Source organism: Bos indicus x Bos taurus, chromosome 26, assembly GCF_003369695.1.
Source record: "Bos indicus x Bos taurus breed Angus x Brahman F1 hybrid chromosome 26, Bos_hybrid_MaternalHap_v2.0, whole genome shotgun sequence".
NCBI classification, from domain to species: Eukaryota; Metazoa; Chordata; class Mammalia; order Artiodactyla; family Bovidae; genus Bos; species Bos indicus x Bos taurus.
The window spans coordinates 9,310,742-9,329,075 of NC_040101.1; the positions used below are offsets into that span (position 1 = coordinate 9,310,742).

Sequence of the window (18,334 nt, forward strand, 5' to 3'; positions counted from 1 at the left end):
CAGAGTCTAAGTAGCCTTCTATAATTGTACTTTTAGAAATATTGACCATTTTTAGATATTAGCCTCCCCACATCACTGTCTTTTTATTATATTGAACCCCCAGATTTGCTTTTGATTAACAGTCAAACCTTAAAAAAGTCCTCTGAGCGAAACAGAACCTGAAAATGTGATTTTGAAATGAAATGATTTAAAATAGTATTTGGGCATTTACATGTCCATTGGTACCACAAAAATCTGAACATGGGATGGAATTCAGAACTCCATGAAAGAAAGCTGATGTCCAAAGAGTTGATGTCACACAGCTTATGGCCTGATTGGCACGGAAGTTGGAGCTGGACAGTTGACTCTCCATTCTGCTCTGGTGGAGGCTGCATTTCTAAAAGCGAGCTCTTCAAACTTACATCTCACTTACTCCTAACAGGGACAGTTAGAATTTCTTTCTCAAATTAAAGGTTTGAGAAATCCCTGATAAGATGTACTGTTCCCTCAAGTTTATTTTAATTGCAATTTTTTTTTACTGTCAGCCTTCATCCAGCTTTGACGACTTAGATTCTCGTAAGTATGCTTTGGCAGTTGGATGGTTTCATTCTCTCTTCTGGGTCATTTTATCCCATTTTAAGGGCATAAATAAACTGATTAATAGATAAATAGATTAAATAGATATAATAACATAAATAGATTTAATAACATAAAATTTTATGTTATTTAATAACATAAATAGATTAAATAAACTGCTTATTCCACATAACTTGGACTTCCTGGAAAGATTTAGGGTTTAGGAGAAAATTGGCAGTTGTCAGAGGGAGAATGGAAAAACTTCCTTTTCCTGAAACACATATCTCTTACAAAAGAGATGAGTATATTCTTAGGATTAATGAACATAACATTTAAAGAAAGTTGTTCCCTTAATAATTGCTGTCGGCGATTTTTAAGCCTAATGTACAGCAGGGGTTTAATTCTGACTCTGAAAGTGAGCAGAGGTGACTCTGAAAGTGAACCTGGAGGCCCAGATGTTTGGAAGTAAAACCATTTGCTCCAGTGTAGGCAGGTTATTTACAGCGGCACTTTACTGCATGTGAAAGAGAGAAAAAGATTCTTCCCACTGTCTTTCCTTCCTTCTCTCTGGACTTTGTGTTTCAGTCCCATCTCACTTAGAAATGAACCTTTCTCCCCATCTCTGGGCCCACTTATGGTCCTGGGCACCCCCCTAGGGAGACTCATTTGTGCTTTACAAGCATAGGGTTCATTCTTCTTCCACTGAAGGAAGCATATTGTGGTTGCTAAGTGACTGTGGGGAGGGAAGCCAGGTTCACTGCTTGCCTGTACTTCTCTGCCTAGATAAAAGCTCCAAAGTTAACGCGATAATTATGTTCTGCATTGGTGGCGCTATCCTGTTGGCCATGCTCGTTCTGATGGCCGTTGTCATCTGTCTTTACTACAAAGTAGCCAACGCACTGAAGTGAGTGATGTGGGTAAGAGGGGCTAACACCCCCTCACATGGGATCCTGGGGCTCCGTGCTTGAGCAGGGTCATCCCTGGCCCTCTGGCCACACCCTGGGCGAGGTCAGGAACAGTGGGAGAGTTTGAGAGGATCATGGCGGGGAGGGTAGAATCTGGCTTTCTACCCCTTCTGGTCTGGGGCTGTGAGCTCACAAGGAGAATGTTCTCAGCTGCTGGGTCTGCACTGCTTTGCCGTCCCTTGCCCTCCCCTACCCTCAGCAGGTTGATTCCATAGGATTGCAGACTGAAGATGGCATGACTGAGTCTGCCTCTGCTCACTCGGAGGATGGGCTGAGCTGATGTTCCCCCCACCTGAGTTGGGGAGCTCTCAGCAGATCCCTGGCTCTGGGCACAGTGGGATGGGCCTGTAGGACCCTGGGGAAGCTGAGTTGTGTGAAGATCCTGGGGTTTGCCTCACCAGGGAGTGTAGATCTGAAAAGGGAGCGTTAAATTTGGGGGCAAGGAGCCTTCAAATATGGGTGAGACTGGTTGTCAGAAGCAGTGGTGTTCCCACGCATTAACGTTCCAAGGAGGCAGCATGTTTGTTGAACAGAGTCCTGCCTCAAGCTTTGAATGACCTGGTTTTTATTTCCAGCTCCTCCTCTACTTGTATGTGTTTGATCAAGGCACTGTGCTTCTCCATGTCTCAGATTCTTTATGTGATAAGTGGGGAGAATACAAAACAAACAAACAAACAAAAAAAAAGCAGCAGCCGTGTTCCCATTCTAGGGAAGTTCAGCCTGTGAGCAGGATGGTAACCCCCAGCACCCGGGGGCGGCGGACTCGGCACCCTCCCGGGTTGTGCTCTGCACTTGGCGGACCTGCAGTGATCACCTGGGTGACCCGCACTTGCAGCTCACTCTCCCTCATTTGCTGGAACGTGATCTTACGTTTCTGGCACTCTTAGGAGAGGAAGGGGTTGGACAGGAACTTGGGATGAGGGCAGAGCTGCTTTCATCTTGGGCTGGTGTCATGGGTTTGATTGGTTCCAGGCCCAAATTCTCCAGATCCCCCTGACAGTTGTAACAGGTGGACCGAGAAGAAAAATTCTAATCCTATGCTCTGTGTATGTCTTTTCTTAAGCATGCCAAAGGTACCTGTTTGTTTGGCCTTAAAAAATAATCCAGCCACGGTCAACCCGGACAAGGTCAGTGCGGCCCTCACCACTGGGTCTTATCCCAGCCTCCAGTGCTGTGACGAATGTAACTTGTATCCCGGCTTCGATGCCCTGCCTCCGTGCTGCTGTAATGTAAACGAGGGGCTCTGACTTGGGTGGGTACAAATATCTTCATGAACAATATTTCTTTCTTAGTAGAGTCTTTTATTATTCAAGTCAAGTTTTATACTGTTTCCATTATATCATGTACTATATACCATATTTATGTGCTTTTGAATAAATGCAATATTGAAAATAACCCTCTCTGCCTCCAGTATTGTTGTTGTTGTTAGTTGGAAAAGTACTTACATTTGTGTCTTACCTACTTTGGGACTTGGGGCAGTTAGCTTATCATGTTATATTGCAATATAAGGAGAGTTAAGAGTAGAAAATACATCTATATATACAACCCCAGGGGAAAAAAAAATGGATGTTAGAGTGTTTCCAGTTTCAGACTCTGCTGTAAACTTCCCGTGCCTGAGCCCTTCTCCTTCTACCGGCTTCCTTCACTCTCACCCAGCTTGCTGTGCCGTGGACAATGTTACATGGCCAGGAGGGAACCGCCATTCATCCCAGAGGGTATTAGGCAGGCGGGGTTTCTCTGGGTGGAGGGCGCCTAATTTGTGTAACGATGGGGTTGAGCTCTGTGGTGTCAAAAGGACATTTAAAAAACCTGAGATGCCTCCTCCTGCTATCCTCCAAATCTTCAGAAGCCGATTTTCCTTCTTTTTGTATCACTGTTAACACTGATTTTTGCTGACTCGGCTGTTTCAGTATCTTTAACCGCAGTGTCTTTAACCTCCTGTGAAGGTTAAAGAAGTGGTGAAGAGTGGTAAAGAGTGGTGAAGCCCCGATCCCTCTGGTCTCAGCAACAGGCAGGAGGATGCACCCCTCTTCGTTCCTGCTCGGGCTGCTCCTTTCTGTCCCTGCTCTTTCCTCTGAGCCTCTGAAACCCCCTTCCAACCCCAGACTCTCTGTTTGTAACCAGAGTTTGTCCTTTCCCTCATTAGCACAACCTTTGCTTAGTCAGCATCCCGTGTTTTACTCAAGGAATTAACTAGTAACAAGTGGTTGGTTACCTACTAAAAAGGATGAAAAAGGAAAACAGGAAATAATGAGAAATAACTACTACCTCTAGGCTCACAGGGAGAAAACGATGGTAGAACTAAGCATTTGGAAGAGGTCGCCTCCTGGCGGAGAGGCATTCATCTAGCTGAGGCTTGGCTGAGGAAGGTCATTCAGCACTTTAGAGCCAGCAAGGTGAGCTGCTCTCACACAGTAGCCCTTGGAGCGGCCGAGAAGCTGCCTGGAGGGTGACATGAGTGTCCCCAGTCTCAGTAAGGGTTTCGAGAGGCAAATTCAAGCCTGCACCTTCCCTGGAGCCTGCCCCAAACCTGCCAGCTGGAAGTGACGAGTCCTTCTTGAGTGTCCCTGGAGCATTTCCTCTCCTGGCATCTACTACTTCCTGCCTCATCTTAGAAGTTCAAGTGCACTTGGATTTTCTCTTGTCACCAGCAAGCCCCTGAGCATCAGTGCAATTTCTCTCTGAGCCCCACTCAGTGGTCAGCACAGTGCCCAGAACCCGGGAGGCCCTGTGCAAGTGTGTTCCAAATGTGGGGCGTACACCCTAAGTCCAGGCATCGCAGGGTCCTTGAGGGAGGCAGGATGGAGTAAGGGGTTCTTTGAGACACCCCTCTGGTGGGCAGTAGGAACAGAACATAACAGAGAGGCTTTAGAACCGGGCAGACTTGATTCAAAACCAACTGTGCCTTTCACAAGCTCCTGCCACTGCAGAAGTTGCTTAGCCTCTCTGAGCCTCAGTTTCCTTAATGTAAAATGGGAGGGAGGGCCGCCTAACCAGCAGCCACTTTCCTGATGCCCAAAGGCTTTCTCTTTACTCCTACGTATGAGTATACAGTGTGCCAGGGGACACACCATGGAGATAAAGGCAAACAAGTCTTTAGGTGCCCGATTGAATTCCAGGTCCAAATCAAAACAGATTCCCCCCATTTTCTTGTTAATAGTTTCATGTAGATCTTCCAAATACTTCCCCCAGTGGCCACGCAGGTCAGTCTCCTCTGCATTCCTTCATACATCTTAAACGCAGCTACTGGCAAGATCTTTTCTAATGTGAAAAGAACTTAACTAGGTTGGGGAAATCAAATTATTTACAAGCAGCACTTGAAAACTGTCTGGTTACTGGCCCATCAACCATTCTATCAGGAACTGATATCAGGAACTGACTGAACACCTGCTGATGGCCATGCAAGAGGGGTATTCAGAAATGCATCAGGTGTAATAGCGTAATACTGTGAAACCTGTCAAATATTGTGACCCACTAGAGAGTGTAAAATCCCATCACCAGGAATTATTGAAAAAAAAACAAACTCCTTTGTAGTGGAGTGATTGAGCTATATACAATGCATGATTAGCATGTAATATATATATATCAAAGCTATTTTTCTATAGTTTTAGCAGCCTCAAAGGAGTGTCTCTGACCTGCTGGGTGGAGCTGAAAGTCCAGGCTCCACCTGACTCGAGGGTGCAGGGGGGTCCTCATTGCCCAGCTCTTTACTCTGCTTTCTCTGATAGCACCCTGGGGAGGGGAGGGGAGGAGAGGGGAGAGGGTAGGTAAGGGGCACGGAGAGCAGGTGGAAGTCCAGGCTCCCCACTTCACCTTTGCTGGCTAGGCAAGGGGTGGGGCCACAGTTTCACCCGTGGAGCAAGTAAGTTATGGCCTCAGAGTTTTCTAGAACTGCCCGGCTGCCTCTTTGTTGGTTCTTTGGCTAGAGAGAGCAGGCTTCTCTCAGGCCATTTTTGTCTGTATTAATTGGAGCTTCCGGTTTGTACCTTTGTTCTTGTTAAGTGCATTTTGATCCGTTCGACATGAGGTGCTTAACAGTAGCCGGGGTTTTCAAACTTCATCATTCCTAAGAATCACCTGAGTGCTTTTGGAAAGAGCAGCTTCCTGGGTCCCATTCCCTGAACTACACCCAGAGTACTGAACTGGAAGTTCACTGGAGCCATATTTATTTATTTATTTTTAATTCATTTCTGTATTTACTTGGCTGTGCCAGGTCTTAGCTGGGCATGTGGGAACTTTAGTTGCACCACGTGAACTCTTAGTCGTGGCACGTGGGATCTAGTTCTCTGACCGAGGATTGAACCCAGGGCCCCTGCCTTGGGAGGGTGGAGTGTTAGCCACTGGACCACCAGGGAAGTCCCTTATTTATTTATTCTTGAAAATTCAGTGCATTAATTGTCAACACTTTTCACATTAGGGATTTGCTAAAGGCCATAAGGTGCTAATTTTGGAAGCTCTTAGCCTTTCTCTGCAAGATTTAGATAAGTACAGTTAATGGGCGAACTTTTAAAAGTGGAAACTCTAGCAGCTCTTGGTAATCTGGAAAAACTTTTTTTTTTTTTTTAATTTGAAGCACTTGCACAAAATAGATGCCAGATGCTAAAATCACTGTTTCATGTGACTGAGGATGAAGCTACTTGTGAGAGATAATTAACTTTGGATATAAAGATGCTATCTTCATCAAACTGACCATTAATTACACATCAACTTCTACTATGTATCCGCAGGGAACTTACTTTTACCAAGATGGTTTTCAGTGAAGGGCGTGTTTGCAGTGAAACTGACATGTCTCACTTTAGAGGCAATTTCCCTCCTCCGGTCACTTATCAGATTTTTATCTCTCAGGAATTTGGGGTTCACTTCCGGGCCCCATCAAACCCTGCCCTCCTCCCTGAGGGACTTGACAATAGTGTATATCCCCTGGACTTGAGAGCTCATGTGTTAAATACTGTTACTAAATATGTCTTGAAAAACAAGAGAAAAAAAGTCTGTTTCTTTAAAGACAACTTTGAGGGCACTGAACCTAATGCAGAATTCTTCCTGTTCAGATATAATGAGAGATTAGATTACGTGGGTGCTGCCCTTCTTTTCAGGGAGGATTTGGGACTATGCTAATCTTTCTTTGTCTGCTTTTCAGGTTTCCTGTAAGGCTTTGAAGATCTGGGAAACAGACTAAGCACGTGGTACCCCACAGAGCAGTCCCCAAGGGTTCCTGTGATTGTTGCTCAGGCTCTCATTTGCAAGCTTAACCCAAGCTCAACAAAGCCAAGGCCCAATTTGTTTTCTTCGAAACAGACAAATAAAGCTCATTTTGTGTAAACGACAATGAGTAAATGACATTTGATTCAACTGACCAATGCCTATATTTAAAAAAAAAAAAAGCAATGATTTTCTGATAGACACTTAGTTTATTCTTCACAGGGCCCTTGGCAAGATCTGAAAATAAATTCTCACACAACCAGGGTGACAGAAACAAAAAGATCCAACTACTAGCATCTAAACATTAAGGAGCCAAAAATACCTTTAAGTGCAGTGTGGTATCAAGAGATAACTTTCTTTATGACATGTTGTACAGTTTAAGACAGTGATCAAGTTCTTGATAGTGAAGAATTATAAAATGCAAGACTCCTAGCTGCAAAGACAGCAATTGCCTTAGAAATTTGGTAGTCAGACAAGATTTACTTAGCAATCAACCTTGAAGAGAACCTCGAAGAGAACCTCTTTAGCCCTTTTATCTGTCTCTATGAGGACGACCTCAGATTTATCCAACATTATTTTGCTGAGCAGAAATAGAATTTGCTTCTAATTTCTAACAGGTTGATGTGGAACTCGGAGAAATCACCCATGAGTCTTTCTCTGATCAGTTCCTTTGTGGATCTCCAGTGGTCCCACCATTTGGAAATGCTCAGTCTGCTCTTCTGTGGCCTTCCTGGGGCCTGTGGCCCTCTTACTTCGCCCTGCACAGCCCTGGGAGCAGCGGGAGGAGTGGTCCCCCACTTTGCAGATGGTGACCTTACACTGCAGATAGATCACGTCATAGCTGGTGAGAATGCTGAAGATGTTGAACTTGAATTGGGCTACATTCTTTTGCCGGGAGTGCAGGTTGATATAAGTATTGTCTTTGATGCACCTGATGGGAAGAAAAACCCCAGGTCAAGAGGATTAACTTAAAGCACGCTGTTGTTTGCTGTTTGGTCGCTCAGTCGTGTGGATTCTTTTTGACCCCAGGGACTGCGGCCTGCCTGGCTCCTCTGTCCATGCAATTTTTCAGGTGGGAATACTGGAGCGGGTTGCCATTTCCTACTCCAGGGGATCTTCCTGACCCAGAGATCAAACCTGCGTCTCTTGTGTCTCCTGCATTGGCAGCTGGATTCTTTACCACTGTGCCACCTGGGAAGTACCAATTTAAAGCATGGTGTGGATTAATTCTGGCTCAAATAATTGGGCTTGGACACAAACCTCTGAATTTCAACCAGAGTTCCTCCCACTACCCACTCTTTCTTTTATGAAAAAAATGAGATGGTTGGATGACATCACCGACTCGATGGACATGAGTTCGAGCAAGCTCTGGGAGTTGGTGATGCACAGGGAAGCCTGGCATGCTGCACTCCATGGGGTCACAAAAAGTTGGTCACGACTGAGTGACTGAACTGAACTAAATTGATGAGAGGAAAAAAACCACCATTCCTAGCCAGAAACAGAAAGGCACTGTAAAACATAACAGAAAAACAAAACAAAGTAAATGCTAGCCAGAACTATTACCTACTCTATTTTTTCAAAAGGGTAGATTAAAGCTGGTAGCTATATTATTCGAGGGGCTTCCTTGGTAGCTCAGCTGGTAAAGAGTCCACCTGCAATGCAGGAGATCCAGTTCAATTCCTGGGCTGGGAAGATCCCCTGGAGAAGGGATAGGCTACCCACTCCAGTATTCTTGGGCTTTTCTGGTGGTTCAGATGGTAAAGAATCCTCCTGCAATGCAGGAGATCTGGGTTTGATCCCTGGGTTGGAAAGATTCCCTGGAGGAGGGCATGGCAACCCACTCCAGTATTCCTGCTTGGAGAATCCCCATGGATAGAGGAGCTGGGCGGGCTATGGTCCATGGGGTCGCAAAGAGTCGGACACCATTGAGCAACTAAGCACTGCTGCTGCTGCTGCTAAGTCACTTCAGCCGTGTCCGACTCTGTGCAACCCCATAGACAGAAGCCCACCAGGCTTCCCCGTCCCTGGGATTCTCCAGGCAAGAACACTGGAGTGGTTTGCCATTTCCTTCTCCAATGCATGAAAGTGAAAAGTGAAAGTGAAGTCGCTCAGTCGTGTCCGACTCCTAGCGACCCCAAGGACTGCAGCCCACCAGGCTCCTCCGTCCATGGGATTTTCCAGGCAAGAGTGCTGGAGTGGGGTGCCATTGCCTTCTCCAGCAACTAAGCACAGCACAGTACATATTGTTTGAAGGTGAACTTAATTTATTTTAAAATTTATTTTGTGTAACTACTGAAAAACTAAAGAAAGAAGTAAATGATATATTTAGAGGAGATAAAATGGAATAAAATAAAATGCTCAATTAAAACCAGCATATAAAATGTATTAAACCTGCATTAAAACCAGAGATGGCAGCAAAAGGAGAATTGAAGGCAGAAACAAAGAACAAATGCAACAAATAGAAAACAGTTACTAGGAGGCAGATTTTAATCCAACTATGTCAACTATCACTTTAAATGTGAATGATTTAAATATACCAATTGGAAGACACAGACTGCCAGAGTAGATTAAAAAAAAACAAGATCCAACTATATGCTGTCTATAAGAAGACCATTTTAAATATAAAGATAAAGGTTAATTAAAAGTAAAAAGATAGAGAAAGATTTACCAAGTTAATACCAATCAAAAGAAAGCTGGATTAGCTATATTAATTTCAGCCAAAACAGACTTCAGAGCCAGGATAATTAGAGATGAAAAGGGGCATTACACAACGATGAAGGGGCCAAAAGAGGATGAGATGGTTGGATGGCATCACCGATGCAATGGACATGAGTTTGAGCAAACTCAGGGAGATGCTGAAGGACAGGGAAGCCTGGCATTGCTATGTCCACGGGGTCACAAAGAGTTGGACATGACTTAGCAACTGAACGACAACAACAAGCTCCCATCTTAGGAAACTAGAGAAAGAAGAGCTAATAAAACCTGTTAATAAAATAGGCAGAAGTATGACAGTTGTTAAATTCTGGACTCTCTGATATATGTAGCCACTCGGCTTACAGGATCTTGGTTCCCTGACTAGGGATTGAACCTGGGCCACGGCTGTGAAAGCACTGCATCCTAAGCACTGGACCACTAGGGAACTCCCTCTCCTTGCCAAGTTTTGAAACGGGAGACCTAAAAGGGAAGAGCTTTCTCTCTCTGACTCAGTGCGGCTTAGTACCACATCTGTGCACTTCCCACACCGTGGCTCACTCTACCTGTGGAAGGTGCTGCCTCTTGCCCTCCCCAACTTTTGGAATCAGGCACCATGATGCCTCTCAGGGGCTTTAGGAAGCGCTCACCGCTTTAGTGGCTCTTACCACTCTGGAGCTTCCATCAGAAAGTGAGTTTTTGATGTCTTCACACTGGTTGCCAATTACCCATCCATAAGCATTTTGCGCTGGTTGGGGGATAAAAGAGCTATAAAGGCAAACATCTTGCCTGAGTTCTAATTTGGCAAATGTTATGTCTAACCAAAGGTGCCAGAATAAACCTCATCACTGTAAGAGCTTAGCCTAGGATAACCCAGGAGCCCATCAGTGCTGGCCAAATACCCTGAGGAATGGGGAATGCAATAGTTATAAAACTTGGAGGGAAGAGAGGCATGAGTCAGCAGAGCCTGAGACAGCACAGGCTCTGCCTAGGACTCTCTGGGGATTCAAGGGATGTTGTCTAGACTTCCTATAATTATCTGCCCTCAGCTGGGATCAGAGGGATGGTTAGGGTCTGGGCTCCACCTCTGGACAGGATGAAGACTCTGGGCACAATGTTCTGATTTAGGACTGCCAGTTAAGAAGATAACGGTCAGACTTCCCTGGTGGTCTAGTGGTTAAGAATCTGCCTGATAATGCAGGGGACAGGTCCCGGAAGATTCCACGTGCCAGGGGGCAACTAAGCCTGTGCACCACAACTACCAAAGCCCGCGTGTGCTTGTGGGTTCATGCTCTGCAATCAGAGAAGCCACCGCAGTGAAGGCCCTGCTCACCACAACCAGAGAAAGCCCAGTGAGCGGCAGTGAAGACCCAGTGCAGGCAAAAATAAGCATAAATGAATAAACTGTTGTTGTCTAGTCTCTAAGTTGTGTCCAACTCTTTGTGACCCTATGGACTGCAGCCTGACAGGCTCCTCTGTCCATGGAATTCTCCAGGCAAGAATACTGCAGTGGGTTGCCATTTCCTTCTCCAGGGGATCTTCCTGACCCAGGGATCAAACCCGCGTCTCCTGCATTGGCAGGCAGATTCTTTACCACCTTTGAGCCATGTGGGAAGCCCAGATAAATAAACAAAATTATTAAAAAACAAAACAAAACAGGTCCCCCAAAGGAATAATAGGTAAATAGTCAACCACATCAACCAGACAGGGCCTTCCACTTTCCTTACCCTTGCTTGATCAAATCATACTTGACAGTTGTAAAATCACTGGGGTCTGGAGAAGCCACACAGGTATCCACAAAGAGCCGCAGGCTGGGGTTGGGGCTGTGGAGTGTGGCCTGGAGGAAGACCTCTTTCCTCCGGCTGGCGTAGTGTTGCCCCGTGTTCTCTCCGTGCTGGGACAGGGGCAACTCGAGGAAAGATATGGACACATCGTAGCTAGCGTTCTCCCCAGGAACGACTTCCACTGCTGACGGGCCATCCACCCTGCAGGTGAACTTGAGCTGAGGCACCCTGTGCCGCAGGACGACTCGACCCGGGTGGCCCCTGGTTCGGCCTGTGACGGAGTTGGAGTAGCTGAGGGAGCCACGGCTTTCCTGGGAGGAGAGGGGAGAGTTGGTGGCCTGTGCTCCCGGCTCCCTGCCCAGCGCTTTCTTCAGGAGCGAAGACCTCTGCTTTGTGCCCACCACTCGGAGCCAGTTTGCTGAGAAGCTGGAGGGCATGAGGTCTCAGGCATGACCTCTCTGGTACCTGAGATCATGAGGGGTTGACCTTATGTCCCTGCTTCTGGGAGTCTGGGGTGCACGCAGGGAACCCCTAGTATGCAAGTCTGGACTCCCTTCTGCCCTCTGTGGGGGCCAGGCTTGGGGAATACAAGACAGGGTGGGAGGTCCACTCTGGCTGCTGAATTCCTCTACCGCTCTGCCCTGCTCTGACCCCCAGACCAGCCCTGGCTTCTTGTGAGCTGCGGGGCTGGCCCTATGGACCCTCACTCAGCCTTGCTCCTTCAAAGCCAACATGACTTCAAGGGGCCAAGAAGGTACTGGAGGCTGATGAGTAGGGGCCTCCAGCAGCCTCCTTCCCATAGCCTGCTGCGTCATGGAGACTCATCCTGGCCAGGGATGTTTATTCCAGGGAGCCTTGGCCCGTGCGACTCAGGTCCAGTGGCAGTCTGCCTTGAAACCCTCCAAGGAAAGCCCCAACAGCTTACAGCAGTGTTTCTCACTGGTCTGCTTTGTTTTCCTTTCTTCTTTTTGCCCCTAAGAACCCGTATCTCTCTTCCCCCTTGAGAGGGATGTCACCCTTGTAGAGAACGCACAGCTTAGAAGAAAAACTGAACTCTAGGACTGTGTGGGCCTGCCCAATTCCGACCAGACTTTGGGCTTCCTGTGGTTCACAGCCCTGAGTCTCTCCCGTGACCTCTTCAAGCTGGCTGCTGCCTCGGGGCCTCTGCACCCCTCTGCTGACCCCCTGCTTGGAGCCCTCCTCCTCTTCCTCTGTACCTGCTTTATGTCCTTTTTCAGGCCTCGGTTCTTTGACCACCCTATTCAAAAGTGGTCTTCCACCCCAAAGCATTTTCTATCCTTTGCCTTGTTTGACGGTCTCCTTAATCCTCTTCACGACAAAGGACTCTCATCTGTCTTTATTCGGGACCTGTGTCTCCCTTCTCGCCAGTGTAAGAGCCGTGGAGCTGCGGTCCTGTCAATCACAGTGGCTGCTGGGTCCTCAGCACCTAGAAGGATGCTCATTCCCTGACTCTGAAATCGGACATGGGCCCTTTTTATGGGGAAATAGAGCTGCCTTTCCCCATAGGGGCTTGGGGACTTGCCACCACTGCAGGCAGTTCCTGAATTGCTATCTGCTCTGGCCCTAGAACTGTGGTCAGCACAGGAAGCTTGCAGAGGGAGCTGGGCCAGCCAGGGCCAGAAAGGACAGCTCAGGGTTCTCCCCAGTGCCTGGAAATGTCCAGGGCCTGCTGGCCTCCCAGACACTGGGGAGCTTCCAGCAGACTGCTGGGGAAGAAACCTCTGAGGTAAAAATTAGAATTTTTAGAACAAAGAGGATACGAATGATCACAGTCTGCACAGATAGATGCAATGTGAAGTACGGACTTAAAGTGGCTATTTAGCACCATGGAGACTGCTGGAATGCATTCAACCTCCAACAATGTCAAGTGTTTGGGGTGCTCTTTTTTTGGGCATGTGTCTAAACAGGGATGTGAAAGAATACATGAATAGCATAGGGATCTTGCTTTGTATCCTGTTACATTATTAAATGTGCCTATGAACATGATTTTCTGGCTATACACGCTTCCTGTATCTTTGGTATACTTGTTTCCTTAATTTCACTGATACTGGTTTGTGAAATAAGTAGGTGGTTAAGCAAAATGAAATAAACATATTCATTTCATTATACATAAATATCTTAATATTTGTTTCCTACACTGGGAAACCTGGTTAGAAACACAGCACTCAGGCTGTCTTCCCCAAGCCCAACACTACAGCTTGCACATGGCAGGTGGGCACTAGTGCTGAATAAAAAAGCATGTGGTGACAAAATGCTTTGGCTTTGCAGCTTAGAGAAGAGCATCCATCTATCCATCCATCCGTCCATCTGTCCATCCATCCACCCATCAGATCATCAGCATTCTGTACTTGTTACTATGTATTCCAAATTCCCAAAAGGAAGGGCAGTTTTAGACAAATTAATGAGTTGCTCCAGGTCTCATGGAACTCAGAACCAAAGTCATGGTTGTGCCTTTCCTCTGTCCCTATTCAGGTTTTTAACAGGTGGTTGATTCTCCCAAGCCTCTCTTTTCAGCCTCCATCCATAGAAGGGTACCACCACCTTGTCAGTTTCATACCTGTCTGACTGTGCCACAGTGGCCATAGGGAACATTGAAGATCAGGTAGCGCCCTGTGACTCGGGGGCGACACAGCTTATCATTTAAATGGATGTCCCAGGACGAGTAGCCCAGCCTCCGGAGGTAGCCTCGGTCAATAACAACTTGGAAAAGGTGAGGCCAGCAGGAGAGCTGGGCTGCAGAAGGGGGAGGATGGGGAGAAAGTTACAAAGAGAACCTGGAGCCCTCAGGGGTGTGAGTTATGTTTACTTTATAAAAGTACCATGGACAGTGCCCTGGGTTGGCTTTCATCACCCACTACACCCAACTTGACTTCCATTGACTTTATATTTCCCCTTCTTTCCAAAAGTCATGTCATACCCACAGGGTCCTACCCACAGAACATGTCCCAGAGTCAGAGCCTCTTCTAAGGATTTAAAGGACAGCTCATCTCATATGGTAAGAACATCTGAGCCTGAACATGCATCTGAGCCTTTGTATGAGGGTTAAGTTAGAAAAAGGGAATGGAAGCCAAGGGAGGGGGTGCAAAGGGACTTACTCCCCAGTCTCCTAAAGCCCAGCAAGAGGATGGAGATACAAGAGATCTCAGGGGAGACACAGAAACTGGTCCCCTCACATAGTCTGTTCATTCTTCCACAGACAGTGGGTCTCTTAGCTCCCCTTTTTGGATTCTCACACCCTAGGAGGGAGGAAGACTTTACCATTGTCCTTGGGTACCACAGAGTCAGCCGCACCTGGTGAAGGGGGACAAAGAAAAGCAAAGGTCATCTGTGTAGAAGCACTGGACGGGGACAACATAGCCAGCAGTGGACATGAACTGTAGGAAAAAGGGCTCATTGGATTCACCTATTAAAGCTGAAGCAATGGCCTGGAAATACTCCAGGGTGATGCAAGGGAAAGGAGGGCCCAGGGCCTCCTGATGGAGTTGGAGGGAGGGATTCTGGCATGGATAAAGTAGTGTTGAGAATGGTGTCATCAACACCAAGATTTGTTGGAGAGAGAGACTAGTAAATACAGGGCTTTGCAGGTTATAAAACTCATCGCATGGTTGAACCCTGGCTGGCGTCCCTTCCCATGCACATGGTGTGCACAGTAGCCCAGGCTGGGAAATGCACACTTCATGGCTATCAAGCCCTCCCCTCCCAGAAGCAAGGCAAGACAGAAACCCAGGGCCAGGACCCAGAAGGAAGCACGGCTGGCCAGATTCCCTCAGCCCTTCAAACGCTCTCAGCCCCAGACCACTGGTCCTTTGGCTGCTGAACCTGATGAAAAAGAAACCCTTTGGTGTATAATCTGAGAATAGAAGATAAATTACCATTTACAGGGGGCCCCCCAACAGCATGAGGAATAGCTGGAACTGTGAACAGACAGTAAAAGTGAGGATCTGGAGAAAAAGGACCCCTCAGCCCCAAGGCTGACTCACACTACATGGCTCCCTGTGGAATTAACTGTCTCAAGGGGGCTCTGATAGCCTATTTGGGCCCCATTTCTATGCAAAACAAGAGAAACTTGCACATAAGGCACAAGGAACAGCAAGGACGCCTTCGATTCACCTATAAAAAAGTGGAATGGAAGAGCCAAAGTGAGCTAACCTTGTTCACCAAACCTTAGAATTCCATCACTCTGTGAGATTTAGTGGATAAATTAAGGACATATATAGGGGAGGATGACTCCACACAGAAGGTCTGCCCATGGAAGTCAAATGCCAAGACAAATGGCCGGTGACAAAAACTATTCACTGAATCTTGGATGAAAGGGACCAAGGGGAACCCAGGACAGTGCAGGGTTCTGACTTCCAAGGGCCAGGTCAAGGTGGGGAAGGGACTCCACCTAGGACTGTGCCCTTATCAGAGGTTTATAAGGGGACAACAGACAAATTCTATATTTTTTAATCATTTTTTTTAAGTTGTCACTTCTTTTCTTGGCTTCATAAACTTTTAGCTATATTTCGGGACAAATACTGCGCTGAACTGGAATTAGAAAAACTGGCTAATAAAGTGCCACCTCTGTCTGATTAAAACATCTACCACCATGGCTATGTAATAAAATATGCTCTTTTATCCTAGAATCTGGGGCCATGGCCCACCTGACATTCCTCGGGCTGGTGAATTCTGACCTTAGGGATGCTTGGAGAGGAAAGAACGGGTGGAGCCTTAGGAAGACCCCGGGGAGGGGCCGGCGTGGCAGGGGAGCCCGGGTACCTGCGCAGACCACGCTCGCGTCCTCCCAGTGCTGGCAGTCGTGGTGCCCCCAGCCCGCGTGGGCGCAGCGCTCCAGCGCATCCTCGGTGCCCGCACAGTGCACGTCGTCCAGCAGGATGGGCCCCGAACCCAGGCCGAAGCGGCCGCGACCCAGGGCGCCCAGCGCGCGCCCGCAGCCCAGGACGCGGCACACCACACGGGCGTCTCTGATGCTCCAGTGGTCGTCGCACACCGTGCCCCACACGCCCTCGTGCCGGACCTCCACCCGGCCCTCGCAGCGGCCGCGCCCGCCCACCAGGCGCAGGGGCAGGTCTGCAGGAGGCAAGAGGTACTAACTCATCACATCTATCCAGTGAAGCTTCTTTTAATGAATTAAAGTCACATTGTAAGAACTATTATGGATACAGATTTTCAATTATAAAATAATTCCTGGGGATGTGATGTACAGCATGGTGACTATTATAGTTAATAAGACTGTATTATGTATTTGAAAGTTGCTGTGCGGATCACAATAAACTGTGGAAAATTCTGAAAGAGATGGGAATACCAGACCACTTGACCTGCCTCTTGAGAAATTTGTATGCAGGTCAGGAAGCAAAAGTTAGAACTGAACATGGAACAACAGACTGGTTCCAAATAGGAAAAGGAGTTACGTCAAGGCTGTATATTGTCACCCTGCTTATTTAACTTATATGAAGAGTACATTATGAGAAACGCTGGGCTGGAAGAAGCACAAGCTGGAATCAAGATTGCCGGGAGAAATATCAATAACCTCAGATATGCAGATGACACCACCCTTATGTCAGAAAGTGAAGAGGAACTAAAAAGCCTCTTGATGAAGGTGAAAGAGGAGAGTGAAAAAGTTGGCTTAAAACTCAACATTCAGAAAACAAAGATCATGGCATCTGGTCCCATCACTTCATGGGAAATAGATGGGGAAACAGTGGAAACAGTGTCAGAGTTTATTTTTATGGGCTCCAAAATCACTGCAGATGGTGACTGCAGCCATGAAATTAAAAGATGCTTACTCCTTGGAAGAAAAGTTATGACCAACCTAGATAGCATATTAAAAAGCAGAGACATTACTTTGCCAACAAAGGTCCGTCTAGTCAAGGCTATGGTTTTTCCAGCGGTCATGTATGGATGTGAGAGTTGGACTGTGAAGAAGGCTGAGCGCCAAAGAATTGGTGCTTTTGAACTGTGGTGTTGGAGAAGACTCTTGAGAGTCCCTTGGACTGCAAGGAGATCCAACCAGTCCATTCTGAAGGAGATCAGCCCTGAGATTTCTTTGAAAGGAATAATGCTAAAGCTGAAACTCCAGTCCTTTGGCCATCTCATGCGAAGAGTTGACTCATTGGAAAAGACTCTGATGCTGGGAGGGATTGGGGGCAAGAGGAGAAGGGGATGACAGAGGATGAGATGGCTGGGTGGCATCACTGACTTGATGGACATGAGTCTTAGTGAACTCTGGGAGTTGGTGATGGACAGGGAGGCCTGGTGTGCTGCGATTCATGGGGTCGCAAAGAGTCGGACAAGACTGAGCGACTCAACTGAACTGAACTGAAGAGAGAACTTGCAAATTTTCCTCTTGAGAAAAAAATTTTTGTAGCTATGTTTGGTGATGGATGTTAACTCAAAGTACTGTGGTGATCATCTGCAGTATATACAAATATTAAATCATTATATTGTACACCTGAAACTAATGTTTATTTTTTATGTTATGTTAATATTAATTATATTACTATGTTAATTATGTTGATATGTTATATGTAAATATATTAATATGTTGTGTTAATATGTTAATGTTTATTGAGGTATTGATTATACCTCAATGAAAACCTCTATACTATGTAATGTAGTTATTCCATTCCTAGATGTTTACTCAAGATAAAGAAAACACACGACCTCAGAAAGATGCATAAACAGCAGAATTCTCAGCAATACACAAAACCTGGAAACATTCAAATGTCCATCCACAGAAGAATGGACAAATAAATTGTGATATGTATGTCCATAATAAATTGTGGTATGTCCACACAATGCATCATTACTAAGCAGAAACAATAAAAATGAAAAAAAAAGAACAAATTACCAACATATGGAAGCGCCTGGGGCAAATCTTAGAAACAATTCATTGGGACCTCCCCGGTGGTCCAGTGGCTACGACTCGGAGCTCCCAATGTAGGGAGCCTGGCTTTGATATCTGGTCAGGGGACTAGATCCTGAACACCACAACGAAGACCCATTGCAGCCAAATAAATATTTCTTCAAAATTTGTTAAGTAAGGTTGAGAAGTCAGACACAAAAACACATATGCTTTGATTTCACTTTTATGAGATTCTAGAAAACCAAATCTATTTA

General features: G+C 46.5%; 2 protein-coding genes across 2 annotated transcripts in view; one reads left to right on the top strand and one right to left on the bottom strand.

Moving 5' to 3' along the window:
• The first annotated feature begins 342 nt into the window (after window positions 1-342).
• On the top strand, window positions 343-2,915 carry LOC113884683 (protein FAM24B-like). The gene is made up of 3 exons (XM_027529516.1): window positions 343-555; window positions 1,339-1,459; window positions 2,584-2,915. The coding sequence occupies exons 1-3, from the start codon at window positions 474-476 to the stop codon at window positions 2,765-2,767; spliced, it is 387 nt and encodes a 128-aa protein (XP_027385317.1). The 5' UTR covers window positions 343-473; the 3' UTR covers window positions 2,768-2,915.
• Window positions 2,916-3,362: 447 nt separating this feature from the next.
• LOC113884381 (deleted in malignant brain tumors 1 protein) overlaps window positions 3,363-18,334 on the bottom strand; it is a 47,466-nt gene continuing 32,494 nt past the window's right edge. Inside the window, exons 11-15 of the mRNA XM_027528978.1 lie at window positions 15,974-16,285; window positions 13,773-13,948; window positions 11,138-11,505; window positions 7,413-7,650; window positions 3,363-3,458 (exon numbers count right to left, since the gene is read on the bottom strand). Of these exons, the coding sequence (XP_027384779.1) occupies window positions 3,363-3,458; window positions 7,413-7,650; window positions 11,138-11,505; window positions 13,773-13,948; window positions 15,974-16,285 (1,190 nt within the window). The remainder of the gene's footprint in view (window positions 3,459-7,412; window positions 7,651-11,137; window positions 11,506-13,772; window positions 13,949-15,973; window positions 16,286-18,334) is intronic.